Source organism: Anolis sagrei, chromosome 2 (assembly GCF_037176765.1).
Source record: "Anolis sagrei isolate rAnoSag1 chromosome 2, rAnoSag1.mat, whole genome shotgun sequence".
NCBI classification, from domain to species: domain Eukaryota; kingdom Metazoa; phylum Chordata; class Lepidosauria; order Squamata; family Dactyloidae; genus Anolis; species Anolis sagrei.
Window position 1 is genome coordinate 126,874,430 of NC_090022.1, and position 18,810 is coordinate 126,893,239.

General features: G+C 43.1%; 1 protein-coding gene across 1 annotated transcript in view; it reads right to left on the minus strand.

The window, feature by feature from the left end:
• Positions 1 to 18,810, minus strand: part of LOC137096189 (dynein axonemal heavy chain 9-like) — a 48,074-nt gene that overhangs the window by 8,815 nt on the left and 20,449 nt on the right. Inside the window, exons 7-11 of the mRNA XM_067464814.1 lie at positions 10,633 to 10,794; positions 9,935 to 10,131; positions 2,710 to 2,872; positions 1,616 to 1,739; positions 591 to 733 (exon numbers count right to left, since the gene is read on the minus strand). Of these exons, the coding sequence (XP_067320915.1) occupies positions 591 to 733; positions 1,616 to 1,739; positions 2,710 to 2,872; positions 9,935 to 10,131; positions 10,633 to 10,794 (789 nt within the window). The remainder of the gene's footprint in view (positions 1 to 590; positions 734 to 1,615; positions 1,740 to 2,709; positions 2,873 to 9,934; positions 10,132 to 10,632; positions 10,795 to 18,810) is intronic.

Sequence of the window (18,810 nt, forward strand, 5' to 3'; positions counted from 1 at the left end):
TTTTCTGGTTGTCTTTGGCGACCCTTCTGACACCCTTTTGTGACCCCCCCCCCCTTGTGATTGTCCTTCTTTAGGGGTCCTGACCCCCAGGTTTAGAAATGCTGTCTGAAGGCCACCCAGTCCAACTCCCTTCAACAGGGCACGAAAATATAATCAAAGCCCTCCTGACAAAGAGCCATCCAGCCATAGATATAGATAGATAGATACGATTCACACACATACATGTATATGACAGATATAGTAGCATAGATTTAAAAGGGACCCCTAAAGAAGGACAATTGTATGTTGCATGTTCCAGAGTAGGCAAACCAGACAATCTCTACATCAACACTGAAAAGGAAAAACAACAAAAAAATACTGTTTACCCACAAGCACAAAGAAATTACATATATTAGAAACCAACAGTTTCTCATTACTTTATTTTCCACATCACCAGACTGGGTCACAGAAACACGTGGCAGGGGATGGCTAGTACTTCAAAAAAATATTATTTGAAAAGCTGCACCATCAGAAATAGCTGCCAGATACAGAAGATCCAAGTACAACTGAAAAAGTGTGAACTTTGTCCTTGGAGATCACGGCAGTCCTACCTTGAGCTGCCGTCTGACTCGATCAATGAAGAATTTCCAACAAGCCTCTCTGGAGTCTACCAGTCCTTGGGCTTTTACCTCATTCCTCATATTACTGATGATATTTTCAACTTCATCATCAGGGAAAAGATCGGGTATTTCTCCTAGAAAAAAGAATATAGTATTGTGCCTAATAATAATAATAAGAAGAAGAAGAAGAAGAAGAAGAAGAAGAAGAAGAATGCCTTTGACAACACAATAATTATTATTATCATCATCATCACCATCATCATCTTTTATTTATACCCTGCCACCACCTCCCATAAGGACTCGGGACGGCTTACAAAAAACACAATGGTGCCATACAACATATAAAACACAATATAATAACATTAAAACCAATAATACATTCAAAACCAAACCTACAAAATTAACCAGAGCAATAGAATCAATAAAATATGGCACTTGCATCCTTAGTACAACCAATGCCCAACAAAACTGCCCATCTATCATGGACTGTTGCTGAGTATCACTGGAGAAGACCTAGCAATGTAATGTTGTACCATACCAAGAATCCCACTTCCTTCTAACCAACAAAAATGTGTTTTCTGCAATATGGGTCTCCATAGAAGCCCTACAGATACTAACCCCGTGGCTAAGCTATTACTGTAATAGGCAACTGGTATTTCCAGGGAAGGAAAGAAAATAATCAGGAGAAGTATCTGTGTGGAACAGGCATGGAATATTTACTTAAAGTACCTATGATCAGTACAATTCTATACTGCTTCCAGGAGCATTCCCAAGATTGGTTGGTATGCAGGCAAACAGGTGTGATGGCAGGATCAGGGGAGAATGAGGTGTGTACATGTACACACTTCTGACATGGGAAAGATTGGCTTTAGAGAAAAACTGCTTCCTAGAAAACAATGGAACTTACTAAGGCTGCAGATGCTAATAAATCCATTGTCTGCATTCTCTGAAGAATATTTCATGATTTTGATTTTGCTGTCATCTACATAGGAAACTGCTTTCGCGAAGATTCATACCTGAAGCCAGCAAGTCATTGACCAGAACTAAGAACCTCTCATCAGCTACTTGAGCATCTGTCATAAGAAACACGGTGCCCACATTCTTGACTCCTGCTATAATGTACTGTGATGCTAGATCTGCCTGTGGGTACAAGAAAGAAAAAGTATACTTGAGAACAAAATGTTTGAACATCTGCTAGGAGAAGAGATTCTAGTCATGTCCATGACTGAATCCAACTAAATTCAGAAAAACACGAATATTTCTGTACAGTTCAGCATATACATTTCCTAATGTTAACTGTGCTACACATAACAAGAAAATGAAATCAACCTCAGATTTTGTCCCAAACAGCAGTACTGTACAGTTCTGTACAGTTCAAACATTATTATTCAAATCACTTTAGCTATTAAATACTCTTTGCAACACTTCATTGAATGGTAGTCCAAAAATACTAATGGAGCTTATTCTCTCTGCTCCTCCCTCCCACCCAAATGTTAGTATATTTCTTATATATTCCTCTATAAACTCATAATGAATACATAATGGAAAATCTAATTCTGCAATTCAATCTTGAACGAGCTTTGATAGATATTTCTTAACAGCAGAATTAAATATTCAGCAAAGCTTTGCAATGGTCTTCACAGGAAAGAATCTCCCCAGAATTTGGGCAACTGGATATGATTGCTTGTCTGACACCACTCTGGCATAAACAACTCCCCACATACAGGCTTCCAGACTCATTTCATCTCTGGTAAGGCAACTTTACCCCATGCAAGAAGACACTGCATTCAAAGTACTTTCAAATAAACAAGCCTGATGAATATTCTTGGTTGGTACAATATACTTGCCCACCTGTTCCTTTGAATCAACCTCTAGATCACCTCACATCATCTTGAGATGGCTGTACTTACAGAACTGTTATTAAGACTTCAAAGGTAATCATCAGCAAATCCCAGAGAAAATATAACCTAACAAAACGGACTGTAGAAAAGCAATTTCTCTTGTGTGGAATAAGTATTACAAACTCAAAGAGAATCCCATCTTATGTGCAGGCTAAGTGGCAAGCAGAACTACTATTTGTTTTCCTGTGCCCTCCTTAAAAGCCTCTCACCTTCAGGTCAGGGATTCCATAGCCTTTCCTCAAGGTGATTTGGAAGACCTCCAGGGAGCTAATGAAAGCCGCCAATCTTGTCAGGCTCTGCTTACCACTTCCTCCCACACCAACCAGCAATGCATTCCCTCTGGGAGATTCCAGGATGCGGTTGATCCGGCAGCTAAATGGGAAGGCACGGAATCACTAAGTAGCATATGCGGGTTTTTTTCTTTGCGGTACATGGCAGGATATGGAAAATGATGTAATTTGTTCAAATCAGAACTAGATGTAAATTTTCAATCTATTCCATAACCACAATTTATTACTAACCACACAACAGCAAATTAATTCCTCTTCAATCACTTTTTTTCACATTTCCATGAGTTGTGTGCTCACTGTGGCTATACAGATCAGCTTTTGTCACCTTTCCAAAGGGAATGAATAGAACCTGGCTCCTTTGTAAACACAATGCAACAATCTGAAATATTATAAAGATCAGCTTTGTAAGATCTTCTGCCTACAGGAAGGTTGAGACAGGAATGGTCAAAGTGTCTAAGGTTGACCTTGTTGGACATAATGCTGAAACATGATATAACATTACAGGGACAAACCTCAGGCTTGTGAGCTCCCCATCTCTCTTTCATCAGAACCAGATTTAATATGTTTGCTCCTATTATAGGTATCCACCGTTCATTGTTATGTCCACATTTCAGGGGGAAATGACATAGTGGTTGAGCACTGGACTACAACTCTGGAGGCCAGGGTCCAAATCCCCACTCAGCATGAAAACCAACTGAGTGACTTTGGGAAAATCACACTGTCTCATCTTCAGAAGAAGGCAAAGACAAACCCTCTCTGAGCAAACCTAGATGACAAAACCCCGTAACAGGTTTACATGCATTCCACTGCTATTTGCATAGAGCATGCTATTGCCAGTGTTTGACTATCCTCATGCAAAGTAACTTATATTCCTGAGGGAAACTTAATAAAGCTTGGCAATTATTAAAATTGTAGGCATGCCATAAAGTGGCTCAAAAATCTTCAGTGGTTAGCAAAAAGGGAACTGAGCTAGTGATTCATCTATTAAGAATCAAGCTATTTCTTGTATGACTAACACCAAGTTTATACCTGTTAAGGGAGAAGGAAGTATTTATTCATAATCTATGGCATTTGAGGTTGCATTTACATAAACCAGCATGCAAAAACAAAAGCATCATACATAAGCAATAAAACTAAATATCATAAAATAGTTGTTACGGTCTATAGTAGAAGAAACAAAACCATACAGACACAATAAAACAAGAAGATTTGGAAACATTAAATAAAACATTTTTAAAACACTCTTTAGAAGGTCGATAAGGAAGTATTACATTTCTTCTGAAGCCTTTCTAAAGATGAGACTTAATGTCTTAGGAAAAGACCAGAGGCAAGAGCTGCCATCAAAAAGATTCTGTACAGAGTCCATATCCCAACCGAATGTAATATATAATGTCTCCAAATAAGAGAACAAGAAGACTACAGGCATACTCTAGTTAACCAAGGGTCTCATGATGGAGCTCCTTTTTACCATGCCTTTTTATGCCCACCCAGATCCTTTTTCCTCCTAATCCTGTAACTGGAAGCTTTTTAAGATCTGCATCAGTATTGGGGGTGGGGAGTGAAGGAAAGCTAACAAAACACAAACCTTTTCTTGTATCATGGTGTCTCAGTAAATAATGCAAATAAAGGCATAAATAGCCATATAGCCCGAAAAAACCTACAACAACCCAGTGATTCCAGCCATGAAAGCCTTCAACAATACAATGCAAATAAAGCTTGAACTGGGAAAGAATCATAGTTGGAAGAGACTGTAAAGGCAATCCAGTTGAGCCTCCTGCCATGCAGGAAAAGCACAATCACAGCACAGTCACCCAGTGGGTTTCAAACTTCTACTATGTGTGCCTGTGTATGTTGTGGCCAGCTTTGATAGTGAGGATGAGAAGTTGCTGGAAGGGCCAGAGGAGATGGAGGTCAGCAGCTCCCAACAGTCCCCACAGCCGAGCTCAACGACTGCTGAAGACAAGCCTCCACCAGTAGCATTAATAATAATAATAATAATAATAATAATAATAATAATAATAATAATAAAAATCTTTATTTATACCCCACCACCATCTCCCCGATGGGGACTCGGAGTGGCTTACATGGGGCCAAGCCCAGACAACATATTACAACAAAATAAAACCAGAGCATAAACAACACCATCAAATTACATTAAGAAAAAAAATATAAACACAGTCATAAAATAACATTCCAATAGGCACAATCACAATAACAATGGGCGAGCCACGCGTACAGGATAAAAATGATTCTAAGACTCTAATGAGATAAAGATAGGAGCAAGTTATCTGCAGGGAACTAGTAAAAACATACATAGTTGTGAAGCTAAACTTCCCATTTGGAGGGTGTGTATTCCAGTGGAAAAAGCGTTGAGGGGTGCAATGATGTCATATTGTGCACCTACCTGCCAAAGGCGCAGCGGAAGAGCCAGTTTTAAGGTTCTTTTGAACGTTACCACGGGGCTTTCCTGATCTCTCCAGGTAATGAGTTCCAAAGTCGGGGAGCCACAGATGAGAAGGCTCTCCCTTGTGCCCACAAGATGAGCTTGTGAGATTGGCAGGGGTGAAAGGAGGGCCTTCCCCGAAGATCTAAGGGCCCGGGTTGGTACATGGAGAGAGATATGGTCACAAAGGTAGGAGGGGCTTTGTAGGTGATAACCTGTATCTTGAATTGGGACCGGAAAATAAATGGCAGCCAGTGGAGCTCCTTAAACATGGGAGAGAGCCTTCACTTCCCATCAGTCTGAGCAAGATGAAGGAAGCAGACTGAAATAGGTTAGATGAGTGTTAAATATACCCTCACCTTTGGAGTGTAGGAGAGAGCGAGCAGAGTATCTCAGGTTTAAGAGATTAGCAGAGAAACAAACATTCAATAAGCAACAACTGAGATCATAGAATAAACAGACTTTCAGTGTAGAGTCTTATTCTAGCAGACAACATCATTGTTTCTTCTCTAGGAGTCTGGCTTTGCTGCATTTTGGACTACCAGGATATCTGACCCTGGACTCTATTGCTTCACCATCTTGACTTTGGCTATTTGGACTTTGAAACTCGACATTGGTTCACCTCTATCTGCTTCTGGTTTGTTATTCCATCTTAACTTTCAAGGACTGCTGAATTTGGGCTTCTTTGATAGTGGGCTCTGGACTCTGGCTTATTCTCCTGTTGTTTTTTGAAACCTAAGCACGTGATAACATGGCTGAGTTCACAACAGTGTGAAACAGGCAAGATTAACAGTGACTGCTTCCAGAATCCCTTACTGAGCGTGCAAGGAATAGAAAACAAGAGAGATAAAAGGTGTGCAGTAAGCCTGTCTCACTGGCCGGTCCCAGCACATAAAAAGTATAGATCAATAAGTTGGATATGGACATCATAAGAAAAGTGGAAATTGCTGAAAGAAAGGGTTATGTCTGGAAGCATTTTGGAAGAATCTTTGGAAGACTCAAGTGTTCTTGTTTAGTTAAGCAAGGCTTACCTAACCTAGCTGGTTCATTCTTCTTCTCACTGAATGCCTTCAAGTCATTTCTGACTTATGGAAGCCTTAAATAAACCTATCACGGGGTTTTCTTTGCATAATTTATTCAGAGGGGGTTTGCCCTTGCCTTGCTGTGAGCCCAAGACCATGAGACTTGCCCAAGGTCAGCTACTGGGCTGCCATGGCTGAGTGAGAATTTTGGCTCTGGCCTCCCAATGTTCTAGGGACTAGTCTAATGCTCAAACCACTGCACCATGCTGGCTCTCTAGTTATTTCATTACACATGTACCTATGGCTATCTCTGAATGTAAAGCTTGATATTTAAAAAAGGCAATTGCTCTCCTTCCATCCATGTTTTTCTGCCTCTGATAGACACTTTTCTGTTAAAGGAACACATTATTATACTTATATAAGAGGGGTCCAGTATTAAACATACAGGTGATTTGATACATGACAAGATCCCATTGAGGACCTTTGTTTTAGCACAATTACTCTTTTCTTTTCCTTTATTTTCTCCTTTTGCCAATCACTGGAAACAGAAACACCCACTAGTCATTTTATACATTGGTCAGTGTTAAAACAGGGGTCCAGTGGAAGGTCAGTGACAAGAGGCACAGGCAAGAAGTACTCCCACCCCCATGATGAAGGTACACACTAACCCACTATTGAAAATGGTCACTGCAGTCTCACTGTAGAGAAGCTTATGTAAAAGGTCCTTATTGGAAAAATGGATGCTGCAGCTCTGCTTAACCTCAAGCACCCAACTGGATCCCCCATACTGATGATGAGCTCTGCTAAGGTCAAAAAGAAGAAGGTGAGAAAGAAGGGATGGCTGCCTTTCTTTTTCGATGAGGCAAGAGAAGGGTAATGGGGCCGGAGCACATCTCAACTCTGTCTCTTGTCACTGCTGTCACACTGGGACCCTAATGCGGGCAGATTGCTCTTATTGCTCTCTCCCCACTTTTTTTCAGGCAGCATTTCCTCATTTAAATTCCTTTCCCTATCTGTATTTATACAGATGCAGGCCCGTAGCCAGGATTTTGTTTTGGGGGGAGCTGAGTTTGATTCGGGGGGGGGGGGCTGAGTCTGAGAGAAAGAGGGTCTACCCTAGCAAACCTTTTGTATCGTTACCCCAATACCCCCATGCATATGGGATATATTGAGCATGATGATCAGATCATGATATGTATAAACATAACAGTTTAAATAATGTACCAGTAAGGCCTTCTCGCGGACCACCATGAGAATTTCGGGGGGGGGGGGGCTGAAGCCCCCCAAGCCCCCCAAGCCCCCCCCCCCGGCTACATGCCTGTACAGATGTTTACATTTTAAGATCAGCAATGCAATTATAGCCCCTCAAATTAGCAGATCTTCTCCTTCTCTTTAGCCCTCCCTAAGCATCTCTCCTCAATGCATTTTAAAAGAAGATAAAAAGATTTGCTGGTTACATGTTCAAAAGTTTTATACTTAACGTATCCATGGCTCAAAGCAAAATCCATAATTTCAGGCCCCAAACCTCTTCTAAATGCATAGACAATGTGTTATCGAAAGTTTTTATTGCCACTGGGTTGCTGTGAGTTTTCCGGGCTACTTGGCCATGTTCCAGAAGCATTCTCTCCTGACATTTCACCCACAAAATTCAACAAATGCTATGTTCAACAAAGGACAAGAGAGATCCTCTCACCCCTGCAGGACTTTGCCGTATACCATGCAACTGTCTAGATAGGACACAGTGTTCAAACATGCATCAAGGAACATGAAAGGCACTGCAGACTACTTCAACCAGAGAAGTCAGCCATAGCAGAGCACCTGATGAACCAACCTGGACACAGCATTTTATTTGAGAACACAGAAATGCTGGACCACACCAACAACCACCATGTCAGACTACATAGAGAAGCCATTGAAATCCACAAACATGAGGACAATTTCAACAAAAAGGAGGAAACCATAAAAATGAACAAAATGTGGCTATCCGTTTAAAAAAAACTCTAAAATCAGGACAGTAAATAACAACACTCAAAAAGCAGAGGAATTCTGGACAAGAATCAATCAGGGCCGGCTAATCACCTCCCCACAAAGGATTCCCCAGACAGCAATCAGCCAGGCTTTGAAGTTGCAAGGCCATTAAATGCTAATCAAGGTGGCCAACTGCAACATTCACAGTTGCCTCGAGCAGACAAGAGTTCTTTCTCCCACCCAGGACATTATTCCACAAATATATAAACCTCACTTGCCTAGTTTCCAACAGACCTCTCAACCTTTGAGGATGCCTGCCAGAGATGTGGGCAAAACGTCAGGAGAGAATGCTCTTGGAACATGGCCATGTAGCCCAAAAAACTCACAGCACCCTAGTATTATAGGATGTTTCATAAAGCAATTGTAACTTCTGCATGAAACAAGAACATATTCAATCTGTGCAGAAGAGGGGGGAACAGCAACTAACACCCCTTCTGTCTAGGCTGAAAGGTAAAGCCTCCAAAACACCATGTGAACGGGACATCAATCACAGCTTTCTCCTCTTGGAGGGAGAAGGACCCTTCACTCTTGTTTGGAAGCCATGTTGCAATTAGACAGAACAGAAAAGTACTGGTGCCTAGTGGCTAATATGTAGACAACCTCTGAATACTGCCTTTCTTTTACAAGCCTAACACACAAAGTCACTGTAGGTTCCTACTGTGTGCACTGAATACCAGATCTGAGTACAGCCTGGTCAGCACGAACCCATTGAAGATAAAATGCTTGCTAGTAACCAAATGAAATAAAAGCACTGTGGCATGCAACGGCACTACAATTGTATTAAACATCAAGGCCCTCTGGTGCGGGAAATGAAAGGATGCTATACTCCCCAGAACACAAAGGAATAAACAGCAAGAGCTAAGGACTGGAAGGATTGTTCGGCTTTGTAACAGTGATTGAATTTGCTGCCTGGAGTTGCCGAAACAGTCAGGCTGCCCCTCCCGTCCCTTTTTAATGAAACAAGTATCCATTTTATAACAGCTGGAAGTGCTCTTTGTGTATATGTGTGCATGTGCGCATGGAGAGGGAGGTGATCTGACAGGGTGAAACTCTGCATTTGATTCACTCTAAGTAAACTTGCTTGTTGGGCAACTAAGCAAAGATGATTTGAGGTTGAAAGCCAGGCGTACACTGGTAATAGGCATACTGGAGAAAACAAATTGGCACACCTTTCCACCAGTCCACTCACCAGATTAAATTGACAGGACCCTGTATTGCAATCTTTTGTATTCACAATAGGAACTTCCAGGTGTCCCAGGAATATGGCGTGATGAGTAATATAATTAGTTTGACAAATAACGGATTAGATCAGTCCTCATTCAAGCGAATAAATTTGCAAGCGTGGGTTCTCATAAAACTGTCTCTCTCTGAATAATCAATGGGGAAAAAAGACTAATGGACCTATTAAAAAGGGAACTTTCATTTTAAAGACCAGGATATGACTAAGAAAAATAATTTAAGGATCTTTTGCCCAAACAAAGAATTTCCAGACTTTTTTTCAAGGGTTTGGTCGTTCATTGCTCACTGACTTTGAAGCAGATTTGGATACACATAGACATACAATTATACACACACACACACACACGGGGTATAACCCAAAGAAAAGGAAAGCTCACAAGCATTCCTAAACACACACAAAAATCCTCCTTACATGTGGCTCATGGCATCTTCAAACAGCACCAGGTTCATAGCAGCATTGACTTCATTGTGGTTCTCCAAGGCTTCCACTAGGATCTGGTTCAAGGACTCCCAGCTCTGAACCGGCATGTATTTGGGCTCCCCAACTCCTTTTGCAAAATGGCAAAACATGTTCATCTTCTTTGTTTGTTCCAACGTCTCCTCTATTTCCTAATAAGGACAAAAGTGAAAGGCAATATTACATTTCAGTATAGATAAAACCTGATTGAACTCAGCAAAGCAATTCCTTGCCCTGGGAAAAAACTCCAACTCATCAGGTATCAGTCAGTGTAAAACTTCTGGCTCCTTAAAGCCAGAAAGAATAGACTGCTAATGTCCCCCTTCCAGAAAACCAAGCTCATCTTCTCACATTTAACAGGTCTGTGTAGTGATCTGACACTCACACCCCACTTACATAAATCAAGATTATGCTCAGGCACACCCCAACATTTTGTTTCCTTGGCCAAGAAGCAGAGAGGCATAACCCCTTCCACAGCATGCCTTAAAGTATCTACATTGTATCTTCTGTCCTTCCATCAATGAAGTGTAATCTAATTATTCAGTTTTCTGCACATGAATATGTCTGTCTGAAATTACATTGTTCTACATTTTGTTTTGTCCAAAGCATGGAAGATCTGGTGAAAGAGACTAAACTGGGTCCGTATCACTTACATCATAAAATTTCTTCAAAATTTCTATTTGCATTTTGTCAAAGGCAACAAAATCCTTTTCGTCCACCATCTTATCACGGTAAACACGACAGGATTCATGCAGGTACAGCTTGACTAAGTCTTGGGGTGTTTTCAGGCATTCAGGAGTTGAGAAGGTAATACCCTGAAAGAAAAGAGAAATGTTTGATATATATACATGTCATTTTGGCATAGAAAGAGATCTAACTGTGTAAGCAAAATAACAGATTCAAATTGAATCCTATCCTACAGGTGACTTTGAGGCAAAGTTAACCGCTCCGGCTTTATTTCATGCCATACAAATCTTGGGAGTTACATAACACATACTATTTTAGAACCCCCCTTATATTGCGTGTATAGCCTGGATGAGAACGAATACAGAAGAAACAAAACAAGAAAGCAATAACCCATATATGCAATGTGTAGATATGAAAAAAGAACATACCCATTTTGCCTGTCTTATTTTTCCTGTAGTAACTGCCAATCTACAAATCTAAATTCAACAATGTATTAATTCAAGTTTCCACTCTATATATCATAGGGAGAAGGAAACAATTGTCTTTCATCTTGATCTTACTAGATTTGAACATGTTGGTAAATTCAGAAGCAAGCTACAAACAAGAGACACTCAGAAGAGAAATCAACAGCCTGTCTAAAGACTCTCAGAAACACACTAGACTTCTCCAGGCCTTAGGATACTAAACACATAGGTGAGAAGTGGGGATGCACACTCCAGCCATGCTTCTTCTATCCAGACAGAAAAGTTCTGAGCAGAAACTGCAACCATGTTCAAATGAACATGCCTCCCACCCCCCACCCCAGTTGCACAATAGATTGTGATTGCATTCAGCCAAATACAGTTACAACTCCTACTCTTGTGGAAGGGCAGGTCATTCAAATACCGAAGTGTGATGATGACATTCATGGAGGAAACTGGCATCAATATATCAGCTGTTCACAGGCACCATATTGTTCTTAAAATAGAATAATCAGTCCTGAACCCTCCACCCCACATGAAAATACTGGGTTGCTGTGACCAGTCAGCTAAAAATGTATAAAGTTAATTGGACTATTTGTTCCCCTCAATCTCCAAGCTGTGGTAGTAGATATATAGCCATGGATTCACTATTAAAACATGACAAACTAGATCCTATCTAGGACTAGGATTGAGCCCATTGCACCTGGGGAACTTGGACCTTTAAGGAAAGCCATTCCCTCATAACTCAAATGCCTCACAACAGGCAAAACAGTCCATCTTTAGCATCCATTTATCTTCAACTACCCATTAATCATCAATAGGGTCTCCTCGGTAATTTTGACAGAAATTAATTATGAGTACTTCTTGGTGCTGATTTTCCATCTACCTGGAGCCTCTCTAGTCTGATGAATCCAGCAGAAATAAGGAAGCAAGGAAGGTTTATAAATTGTGGGAAATTGGCCAATAAACATTCAGCTCTCATGATAATGTGAGTTATTTGGCCAATCATTGTTAAGCAACACTGGACTGGGCAAATCTCTTTGGTTTCCACAATCTTTTTAGAATCTTTCTTTTTAGAAAAGCACTTCTGATGAAAAGAAAATCTTGCTAGTACTCAGAAAAACAGAAATATTGTCTGGGTTTTTCAGACAAATACTAGCGCTAAAATAACCAATAGTAGAGCCTATAGCAACATTTATTCCAGAGACCTGCAATATCTCCAGTCAAATCTTCTTTATACCAGGGAATTATTTTAACCTCAACTATTTGATAGCTTACTGATGAACTATGAATGAAACAGGCTCTGATTAATACATTTACCTTTCATGGTTTTTATTTTATATGTCTAGAAAATGGTATGTCCACTCCATACAAGAAGAGTGGATCATGCAGCCAGTGGTCTGCATGCAGCTCAGGTGACTCCTGCGTACCCCTCAGACCCCCAAGTTTAAATTCAATTTAAAAAAATACTCTCAAAACAAATTACCAGAAAAAATACTTTAGGGGAATGGTTTTGTGGCAAATTGCCTTTTCCCCATCCCATCCCAAAATAGCTGGAAATCTATTGTTTTGTTTGTTATTTATTGTATTAACATATTTATACCCTGTCCTATATTAGAAGATCACAGGGTGAGTAATACTAAAATCAATTTAAAACAATACATCACAACAACAAAAAAGTAAATCGAAGCAACCTGAAGACCAATTCTGGTTTCATAAATGATGGAAAATGAGGCTATGTGAAATTAGGAGGATCAAAAATGACCTTCTGCCTCTCCTCACATGCCCCTTCATACATGGAGTGGAATCCTCCCTAGAACATGGAACTGTTACTTTTTATAATAATAATAATAATAATAATAATAATAATAATAATAATAACGTTATTTTTAAACCTCGCCTCCATCTCCTCGAAGGGACTCAGGCAGTTTACATGGGGCCAAGCCCAGCCATACAGGGTTAAAACATAGCATATAAAATATAACAAAATATAAAACAGCATAAAACAACATTATAACAATAATAAAACAAACATCATAAACAACAACCAAAGACATACTTCAAGTCTCGTTGTGGGAGGTGGGCTGGTGTGCAAACAGGTTAGAAATAGGCTAATCAATAAGGTGCATAGAACATGTAGCAGCATAAGGATAAGAGCAGTTATAACAGGAACATTATGACTTTAAAAGTGCAGTAGCAAAGTGCAGGGACATAGTATTTTAGGCCATGGATTAGAGCCAACAGTCAAGGGAATTGTTTAATCAAATGAACAATGGAACACCCACATCTTTAGTTCCTTACGAAACATGAAGAGGGAGGGAGCTAGCCTGATCTCCCTGGGGAGGGAGTTCCAGCGCTGAGGGGCCATCACTGAGAAGGCCCTCTCTCTTCTCCTTAACAACCATGCCTGAGATGGAAGTGGGAGTGAGAGAAGAGCTCCCCACCCCCAGGAGATCTTAGAGATCACGTGGGTTCATAGGGGAAGATGCGGTCACGCAGATAGGCAGGTCCCGAACCGTTTTGGGTTTTATAGATGATGACCTGCACCTTGAATGGGGACCGAAACTTATCGGCAACCAGTGGAGCTGTTTAAACAGGGGGGTTGACCGCTCCCTGTAACTTGCTCCAGTTAGTAACCTGGCCACCAGTCTTTGCACCAACTGCAATTTCCAGGCCGACTTCAAGAGCAGCTTCACATAGAGTGCATTACAGTAATCCAACCTTGAGGTAACTAAGGCATGGACCATCAAAGTCAAGTCAGACTTCTCAAGGTACGGTCGCAGCTGGCGCACAAGCTTTTTAGAGATGCTAAGTAGATTCTGGGAGTTGTAATTTTTGAAAAATAACTTTTCTAAACTCTGTTCCGAACGTATATTGTGCACAAATATGAACCCTGATATTTGTGTATTCTTGCATAGTAATTAAGAAAATGAATATGCAATGCTGCAATTACGTGTGTTCACGCTTTAATATCTCAAATAATACTTCAAGATTAACAGCTCCTAGTGCTACTGATCAAAAAGCAATGAGCAATTATTCTGCCTTTTTATCCTTAATAATTTTTCTTGAGAAAACAAAAATGATAGAAGTATGAAAAGAGGGATTACAACAACTGAATGACACAGAAAATTTCACAAATGAGGCAAGGTGATTTCACAATCAATGTCTCACCTGGAAGTACCTCTCAGTCCTGGTTTGACTTCAAACATCATAAAATGTGGCAGGCAGCAAAAATAAACAACTTTTAATTCCAGTTCAATGTATGCACATTTTTGTAGTTTCCCACCCATTTGTAATGAAAAATAAAGCAACTTGAGAACCAGACTGTGTGATAATATGGGGAGGGGGGGGGGGCTTTAACAAGGCAGATATTGCCTAGGGAAAATATTAATTGCTGTCAGATAATCACAGCATGTTTACAAACATGCAACAAACTCTTTGAAAATGAGCAAGAAGCCCGCTCTTTCAAAACAAAATGAATTTTAACTAGTCCATTAACATTATTTATGGGCTGAGAGCAGGGAACCAGATATTGCTGGACTACGAATGGCAATAGCCTGAAGCCAGGAGAGCTAGTGATGAGAAATACTGCAATCAAAAGTCCAGGAATATCTGGGGAACCACGTGAATACCACCCTTGCAATAAAGACACAGACTTAAAATACAATTTTCATTTCATAGTTCTCACTGAGAAATTATATGACACACTTAACGGAAACTGGCAGTTTATTAAACTACCCTAACTTTGGAGTTTGGCTGTAAGTGAATTGAACTTTCTTCAACCAAAACAGGTTTTATAACAAACTTACAGACTTCATTTTAAAAACATGACTACAGCAATTCAGACTGGGGAAAAGTAACATCACTCTAGCTCACTGCAGACAAACCCATGGTATGTACATTATTTTTAGTTGGGTGGCATAACTCCTTTACAAGTCATGCCATTAATATCAACATGGGATGGACAACAGTTGTGTTATGGGCTAAAGAGTAACATCCAGGGTTTAGGAGCCGATCATTTATCCAACCACTTGACTGGGGGTATCAAGGAAACTGAGGAACACATTAAATTATTATTATTATTATTATTATTTGCACTTGTTAACCGCCACTCTCAAGCCCGAAGGCGACTCGTGGCGGTGTACAGAACATAGAACACAAAGGACAACAGGTTACAATAAATCAGGACCACAACACACATCTTACTAATACACAGCTACTTAACTAAAAATCCGCTTCGTCTTGTTTAGGGTCATAATCAATCTCGTAGTCATGGTCCATTCCGGTGGTCATTCCAAAAACATAGCACTTAGTTGAAGGCCTTCTCAAAGAGCCAGGTTTTCAGGCCCTTGCGGAAGGCCATGAGGGAAGGCGCCTGTCTGATTTCAGCAGGGAGGGAGTTCCACAGCCGGGGGGCCACCACCGAGAAGGCCCGCTCTCTTGTCCCCGCCAGGCGTGCCTGTGAGGCAGGCGGGACCGAGAGAAGGGCCTCCCCGGATGATCTTAAGGTCCTCGTGGGCTCGTAGGCCGAGATGCGGTTCTCAAGGTATTTTGGGCCGGAACCGTTTAGGGCTTTGTAGGATAACACCAGCACCTTAAATTGGGCCCGGTAGCTAATCGGCAGCCAGTGGAGCTGGGACAGCAAGGGCGTTGTGTGCTCCCTGCGTCCCGCTCCGGTTAACAACATGGCTGCCGCACGCTGGACTAGCTGGAGCTTCCGGGCCGTCTTCAAGGGCAGCCCCACGTAGAGAGCATTGCAGTAGTCGAGGCGGGATGTGACCAAAGCGTGTACCACCGTGGCCAAGTCAGACTTCCCAAGGTACGGGCGTAGCTGGCGCACGAGCCGAAGCTGTGCAAATGCTCCCCTGGTCACCGCCGAAACCTGGGGATCCAGGCTCAGTGATGAGTCCAGGGTCACACCCAAGCTGCGAACCTGTGCCTTCAAGGGGAGTGCGACCCCGTACAGCACGGGCTGTAACCCTATACCCTGTTCGGCCTTGCGACTGACCAGGAGTACCTCTGTCTTGTCTGGATTTAATTTCAGTTTGTTCGCCCTCATCCAGACCGTCACAACGGCCAGGCACCGGTTCAGGACTTTGACAGCCTCCTTAGTAGCAGGTGGAAAGGAGTGACAGAGTTGGATGTCATCTGCGTACAGATGACACCGCACCCCGAAACTCCGGATGATCTCACCCAGCGGCTTCATGTAGATGTTAAACAGCATGGGGGACAGTATGGAGCCCTGAGGAACACCACAGGTCAACGGCTGTGGTGTTGAACAGGAGTCCCCCAATAACACCTTCTGGGTACGACCCTCCAGAAATGACTGGAGCCACCGCAAAGCGGTGCCTCCAAGGCCCATCTCTGCAAGGCGTCCCAGAAGAATACCGTGGTCGACGGTATCGAAGGCCGCTGAGAGGTCCAGGAGCACCAACAGGGACACACTCCCCCTGTCTAGCTCCCGGCGGAGATCATCCACTAAGGCGACCAAGACCGTCTCGGTACCATGTCCCGGTCTGAAGCCAGACTGCCGGATCCAGATAATCCGTGTCTCTCAAGAATACCTGGAGTTGTGAGGCCACCACGCTTTCCATGACTTTGCCCAAGAAGGGAAGATTGGAAACAGGCCGAAAGTTGTCAAATTTGGTGGGGTCCAGTGATGGTTTCTTCAACAGCGGCTTTATAATAGCCTGTTTTAGGCTCGCTGGAATCGTGCCTTCCCGAAGGGAGGCATTAACCACCACCGTTACCCACTCAGCCAATCCCCCTCTGGCCTCTTTCAGAAGCCAGGATGGGCAGGGGTCTAGGATGGACGTGGTAGGCCTCATTCCTCCAAGTATCTTGTCCACATCCTCGGGTTTCACAAACTGAAAAGAATCCATCAAAATAGGACAAGCAGGTGCTTGTGTCACATCCACCGAGACTGCATTTAATGTGGCGTCCAGCCCAGAACGGATCAAAGCGACTTTGTCTGCGAAGAACCGAGCAAATGCTTCACAGCGCGTGGCCGAGTTGTCAGGGCTCCCACCTGAGGTAGGGGGAGTTAAAAGACCTCTGACAATCCGAAACAACTCCGCCGGACGGTTTTTTGCAGACGCAATAGTGGCCGCAAAGAAAGTTTTCTTTGCGGCTTTTATTGCCGCGGCATATGCCCTTAGAAAGGACACAAACCGTGCTCGATTTGGCTCGCTTGGGTCCGAGCGCCACACGCTCTCTAGTTCCCTCTTCCTTCGCTTCATCGCTGCCAGCTCCTCAGTGAACCAAGGAGCTGGTTTAGCTCGGTTACTTGAGAGGGGACGTTCCGGAGCGATCCTGTCAATTGCCCTGGTCATCTCCCCATTCCAGAGAGCGACCAAGGCCTCGACATGGTCACCTACCGAGGTAGCGGGGAACTCCCCAAGAGCCATCAGGAATCCGTTCGGATCCATAAGCCTCCTGGGGCGGACCATCTTAATGGGTCCTCCACCTTTGCGGAGGTTAGGGGCCGCAGTGAGCCTAAATCTGATCAGGAAGTGGTCGGTCCATGGCAACGGAGAGATAGACAGCTCCTCCACACCGCCACCTTGCTCCCATCCCTGGCAGAAGACCAAGTCCAATGTGTGTCCAGCACAGTGGGTGGGGCCAGTTATTTGTTGGGACAGCCCCATGGTTGCCATGGCAGACATGAAGTCCTGAGCCGCTCCTGTGAGGGTTGCCTCGGCATGGATGTTGAAGTCCCCCAGCACAAGAAGCCGTTGGGACTCCACCACCAGGCTCGAGACCACCCCCGCTAGCTCAGGCAGGGAGACTGTAGTGCAGCGAGGTGGACGGTACACTACAAGAATCCCTATTCTGTCCCGGTCACCCACCCTCAGGTGGACGCATTCGAAATTTGTGGTCTGCGGGATGGGACTCCTGGTCAGATGGATGGAATCTCTATAGACCACTGCGACCCCGCCTCCCCGTCCTCCGGCTCTTGGTTGGTGTTGCACGGAGAAACCTGGAGGACAAAGCTGGGAGAGATTTACGCCCCCCGCTTCATCCAGCCAGGTCTCCGTGATGCACGCCAGATCTGCCCGCTCCTCCAGGATTAAATCCTGGATCCAGGTCGTTCTTCCGTTGACAGATCTGGCGTTCAACAACACCACCTTCAAACCGGAGGGCCCGCTCACCTGGTTACACCAATTTACCTTAGGAGACCGGTTGGGGGTTGTTAATGTGGATAAGCGGTCCGAATTAGGCCGAATTCGAGGTCTCCTTTTCCCGCATCTCCTCCTTCCCACCACGACCTCTATGGGGGCCCCTCGGCTAATGGAACACCTCCCCCCCTCCATGCCGCAATCTAAAGACAAGATCTAGCTTTCTGCTTTGTTCGTTGTTTGATTTTTCGGTCCTTGGCCATATCCTTTCTTCCCCTCTACCCCCCTCCCCACCTCATTTTTATTTACAGGGTCCAACCCACCTCCTCTCTTGTCCCTTACACTATACAATAGTAACAAGGATAGTACACAAAGGGGGATGGGGGACCACATGGATAACAGCTATACAGGTGGTGTTCGATGTTCCGGCCACACCAATCGAATAGTTCATAAAGTGCACAAGTAAAGTGCTAGGTCTAAAGTGCAATAAGTGCCCTATATTGATTGGACAGTAGCTACAGTAGCTAAAATGCGGCACGGAGGGACAGGGAAGGGGCGAAAGTGC